Below are 5,737 nucleotides of genomic sequence, written 5' to 3'. Positions count from 1 at the left end.
TAAGCTGACCTGCCACCTTTTGTTATTCTAGACTGAAAGAGATAACTGTACAAGCACTTTGAACAACGCCTACCAACAAGCTGACCTGCCATCTTTTGTTATTCCAGACTAAAAGAAACAGCTGTGATAGAGATTTGAAAATATCCCAAGACACCTGATGAAGGCTGGAGGGTGTATCAGCCAAAACATTGTGCTAACAACAAACAAGATGAGGACAAATATCCGTAAAATGTAAATAATGTTTTATCATTCTCATTTGAAACAGCTGGAAAGGCATTTGGAACACACTCTACTCAACACTGCTTATCACAATTCCATTGTGGTAATCAACTACTTGACTGAGATGGGCAACACAACTGTTCCTCACCATCCCCACAGCTGTTTTGAAGTCAAAAGAGGCTGTAACAAGACCCTCAGCTCCTTTACATGCCAACCTTCATGAAGAGTCTGGGTGCACTACAGAGTGCATTTGAAATCAGATGACCCTGTTTTGAAGGAGATGGGGCAAGCCCAACTTTTCCTTATCCTCACTACAGTCCAGACCTGGCTTAACCTCCCTACAATCGTTTCAAAGTTGAAAAACGCTGGGACAAAATCCTGGGCCCCTTAGCATCGGAGGAGTTTCATAGGACCTTTGTGAAATGTTTGGGAATGCTACAAAGTGCATTTGAATGAGAAGACCCTCTTTTGAGGAAGGGGGCTCTGATAAAGGTCCAAGGCTCCTTAACATTGCCGGTGTTTCATAGGCCCTTCATGAAGTGTCTAAGAGCATTACAAAGTACATTTTAAGTCAGAAAACCCTTTTTTAAAGGAGATCAGCCATGATACATGGCAGTGGAACATGGGCCATGACTGTTGAGGACATGTCTAAGCTTGCAAGGAATGAAGCTTGTATGCTCCGCTAGATGTGTAATGTCAGTGTGCATGCACGTCAGAGTGTAAGCACCCTGAAAGGAAAGTTGGACTTAAGAAGAATCAGATGTAGTGTGCAAGAGAGACGACTGCACTGGTATGGTCTTGGGTTGTGTATGGATGAGGACAGCTGTGTGTGAAAGTGTTACACCCTAGCAGTAGAGGGAACCTGTGGAAGAGGTAGACCTAGGAAGACGTGTTGAAGCACGGACCTTCAAACGTTGGGCCTCACCGAGGCAATGACAAGTGACCGAGACCTTTGGAGATATGCTGTGCTAGAGAAGACATGGCAAGCCAAGTGAGACTATAACCAAGGTCTATGCAGTGCAGCATAACCAGCCCATTTCAGAGCAGCCTTCAATCATTGGGCAATAAACTGTTGAGGCAAGTGAAGTCGTTGTCATAGCTGATGACAGTACCGCCTGATTGGCACCTGTGCCGGTGGAACGTAAAAAGCACCAGTCGATGCCAGTGCTGCCTCACTAGTCCCATGCTGGTGGCATGTAAAAAGCACCATTTGAGTGTGATCGTTGCCAGTGCTGCTGGACTGGCTCCCATGCTGATGGCACGTAAAAAGCACCATTGGAGCATGGTCGTTGCCAGTGCCTCCTGACTGGCCCTCGTGCTGGTGGCTCGTAAAAAGCACCCATGACACTCTCAGAGTGGTTGGCGTTAGGAAGGGCATCCAGCTGTAGAAATTTTGCCAGATCAGATTGGAGCCTAACCCTCAGTTAAGCTGTACAACCCATGCGAGCATGGAAAGCGGAGATTAAACAACAACGATGAGATTTGACAAGGCTCTAAGATACTTTAACATTGTAAGGGTTTCATAGGGCCTTCATAAAGTTTCTCTACAAAGCAGGTTTCAAGTCAAAAGACCCTCTTTTGAAGGAGATGGGCTTTGATGAGAGTCCTAGATACCTTAACATTGTAGGGTTTTCATAAGGCCTTTATGAAGTTTCTGCAAATGCTACAAAGCAAATTTGAAGACAGAAGTCCCTGTTTCAAAGGAGATGGGTTCTGACAAATTTTGTGCATACCCTCACTTTTGAGGGCTTCCCGAGGGTTTTCACTGAGTGGTTAGATCCCTACAAGAGTGTTTAAACCCCAGAGGATTCTACTTCAAAGGACAGAGTTTTGGGGAGGTTTAGGAAAAGGTTTTCGTCAGAAAAGGCCACAACATTTGCACAAGAACAATACACTAGTGCACATTTTGATTCAAGAACTGACCTTTGGCCTTCCGAGAGCCCAGATCTCACACCCTGTCTGTGTTTGTTATTTCCAAACTGAATGAGAAGAGCCAAGAGGCTGCAAGAAGGGCACTGTGCACATTTAGTTTGGGAAACTTTCCCCGGCCCTTCACAAGTGCCTGGAGCACTACTAGAAGTATATTCAAACTGAAAGGTCTTTCTTCAAAGGACATAGAGCTTCGAGGCAGATCAGAAGACTTTTGTCACAGAAAACCACAACATTTGCACAAGAACAATGCACTAGTGCACATTTTGATTCGAGTAAGCAACTTCTAAGCAGAGAAGGGCAACAGAACTGACCCTTGGCCTTCAGATTTCAAGCAGATTTCAAGTCAGAAGACCCTCTATTGAAGGAGATGGGCTCTGATTAGGGTCCTAGTTACCTTAACATGGTAGGGTTTTCATAGGGCCTTCATGAAGTTTCTCTGAGCTCTACAAAGCAGGTTTCAAGTCAGAAGACCCTCTTTTGAAGGAGATGGGTTCTGATGAGGGTCCTAGATACCTTAACAATGTAGGGTTTTCATAGGGCCTTCATGAAATTTCTGCAAATGCTACAAAGCACATTTCAAGTCCAATGAAGTAAAGGTACGATGTATATTTAAAAACGGTAATAAAATGACAAACTTACAGTTAAATTCCAAACCTGGACACCGTTTGTATATCCCAGAATGATAACAAGAGGTCCAACTTTTACATCGAGGTGAGCAAAATCTGGATTTCTGCTGAAATCTATTAAAATAAATGGAAAGGCTATTAAAGAATAATGTTATATAAAAGACATAACATTTCTTCATCAGCACCCATCAAATCCTATTACTTATCAATAAACTCATTGCTTAAATAACCAGTAAATGTAGCAGTGTAGCATTATTGGATGTATCAATTTACATATTAAACGCATTCCTGCAAACTTAATGATTTATAAGGACACAGCATTTTGGGCAAGACTTCCACTCGTCCCCCACAAAAATCCACACTTTATCAAAAATTTTTTTTTTTGCAACACAAAAACCCCCTTTTCGGCTACAGGGAATACAAATCTGAAAAAAACTTGGCAAAAATCAGCATTTTAAAATTACTCCCCATCCTTCCACCCCCATTTCCTTCATTTTTTTAGTGTTTTTAGAAATTCTTTTTTTTTTTTCAAAATATGCGGAAAAATACAGAGATTATGATTCTGAAAAAAATTTCCAAAAATGTTTGTAAAATTTTTTTTTTTAATTTTTAAAATTTTTTCTAAATATGCAGAAAAATGATTCAGACAAAAATTTCAAAACATTTCTGTAGTTACGGTTACTTTTAGGGTGTTAGAGTTAGGGTTAGAGTTTGTGGATGATTAATAGATCGGATGTAGTGTTGATGAAAGAGTAAGAACTCCTGAAATATAGCATATACACCCACTAACCATTTTTCATCTTCGACCTCATTGTTTGTTTAGATCTGATATCTCAGATATGAAATGTCATAACAAACATCAGTGCTGGTTATAATTCCTATAGAAAACCTGTAGAGATAACTTTAACAAGTAATTTAATAGCACTGCTAACAAAGAAGAACAATGTATTAACTTACAAAGTATTTAATATGCTTTGTAGTATATTCATCATCATCATCATCGTTTAACATCTGCTTTCCATGCTAGCATGGGTTTGACAGTTAGACTGATGTTTTTTGTGTGCTACCTGCATGGGAACCAGTCCAGCAACTCTGGCAGCAATCACACTTGAATGGCACTTTTCACGTACCACCAGCACGGGAGCCAATCTGTGGTCCTGGCAACAGTCACACTTAGATGTGCTTTGAACGTTCCACCGGCACGAGTGCCGATCAGGCAGTACTGTCATCGGCCACGTTATCGATTTTGATTTTGATTTCACTTTCCTCAATAGGTCTTCACAAGCAAAGTTTATTGTCCAATGAATGAGGGGTATTCATAAGTGGGCTGGTTACACCCATTGGCATAGGCCACTTGGCTTGTCGGGTCTTTTCAAGCACAACATATCTCAAAAGATCTGTCACTAGTCATTGACTCGGTAAGGCCCAATGCTCGAAAGTCGTACTTCACCACCTCATCCCAGGTTTTCCTGGGTCTACCTCTTCCCCAGGTTCCTTCAACTGCTAGGGTGTGACACTTTTTCACACAGCTGTCCTCATTCATTCACAACACATGACCATACCATTGCAGTCATCTCTCTTGCACACCACATCTGATGCTTCTTAAATCCAACTTTTTTCTCTGGGCGATTAAACTCAATCATGTATGTCGTGTATATTATGGTTGCATAATGAAATACTGCATTAATATTTATGTACCAGCTTCCAGGAAAGTGTTTAATATGTAAAATTGTGCCAGCTATGATTTCTACAGAAAATTTGAAGAAAAGCCTGCAACACATGATTTAATAGCACTATGAATACAATAGAACACAGTATTGACTTATAATTATGAACAATCAATGGTGATGAGAGGACAAGATTATAAAACCTTATTGGAATTAGAAGCAATTAGTTGAGAATCAACTGAACTCACCATTGGCGTCACATTGTTCAAAGCGAACCCACTGCACTTTTTCCCTGTCATCTGTTTTCTGTGCATTTCCATAAGCCTGAGAAGAAATAAAAATTACACCTATATTAACAACCTATAAAAGGAATAGCATCCCTACTGAGTTTCGATTACATGGTGTGCCCCATAGTTGGAGAACACCACTAACATGAATTTTTAACATTATTTACATTTGCGGGATATTTGTCCTCATCTTTTTTGTTGTTAACACGTTTCGGCTGATATACTCTCCAGCCTTCATCAGGTCTCTTGGAGAAATTTCGAACCTAGATTCTCATTTCTAAGGTATATTTTCGATGTTGTTGTTATTATTATTATTATTCAGTTCACTGCCTGGAATCGAACTCGGAATCTTGGGGTAGCCCACACTCTTAACCACTACGCCATATGCCCGTGAGCTTGTTTGTCCTCATCTTGTTCCCATTCCTAAGGTATTTTTTCGATGTTATTATTATTATCATTATTATTATTACTTATTCAGGTCACTGCCTGCAATCGAACTCAGAATCTTGGGGTTAGTAGCCTGCACTCTTAACCACTACGCCATATGCCCGTGAGCTTTTGTTGTTAACACAACGGTTCAGCTGACACAGCTGTCAAATATAAATAATGTACATAATTCCTCATCTCTTAAATATAGAACTGTATGAAATTTTAATAGGAAAATTAAAAGTGATTTGGTAATAAAACAAGCATGTGATAAATCCAGGATTTAATAAACAAGTGAGGTCTAGATTGAATATTTTTTGTCATCTGTTGCTTAGTTTGTGTAACAAATGTGATAGTTGAGAGATAGGACTATTGTCGTTATTCTCCTGTATTATTTTAGTGATTTTGAAAGAATAGACAAGTAATATTTACCTGTGGGACGACATCAGATATGAAATTCACAACACTTTCCATCATTGTTTTATCGCTGAAAGAAAAGAAAGGGGAAACTGTCAACAAAAATTTAATAAGCATAGGCGCAAGAGTGGCTGTGTGGTAAGTAGCTTGCTTACCAACCACA

At 40.0% G+C, this 5,737-nt stretch overlaps 1 protein-coding gene across 1 annotated transcript in view; it reads right to left on the bottom strand.

The window, feature by feature from the left end:
• LOC106875506 (BCAS3 microtubule associated cell migration factor) overlaps window positions 1-5,737 on the bottom strand; it is a gene marked incomplete at its 3' end in the record, with an annotated part of 62,988 nt that overhangs the window by 55,244 nt on the left and 2,007 nt on the right. The window contains exons 2-4 of the mRNA XM_052966807.1: window positions 5,590-5,644; window positions 4,693-4,768; window positions 2,791-2,891 (exon numbers count right to left, since the gene is read on the bottom strand). Coding sequence (XP_052822767.1) covers window positions 2,791-2,891; window positions 4,693-4,768; window positions 5,590-5,644 — 232 coding nt within the window. The remainder of the gene's footprint in view (window positions 1-2,790; window positions 2,892-4,692; window positions 4,769-5,589; window positions 5,645-5,737) is intronic.

Source organism: Octopus bimaculoides, chromosome 3, assembly GCF_001194135.2.
Source record: "Octopus bimaculoides isolate UCB-OBI-ISO-001 chromosome 3, ASM119413v2, whole genome shotgun sequence".
Classification (NCBI taxonomy): Eukaryota; Metazoa; Mollusca; class Cephalopoda; order Octopoda; family Octopodidae; genus Octopus; species Octopus bimaculoides.
This window is presented reverse-complemented; position numbering and strand designations above follow the sequence as displayed.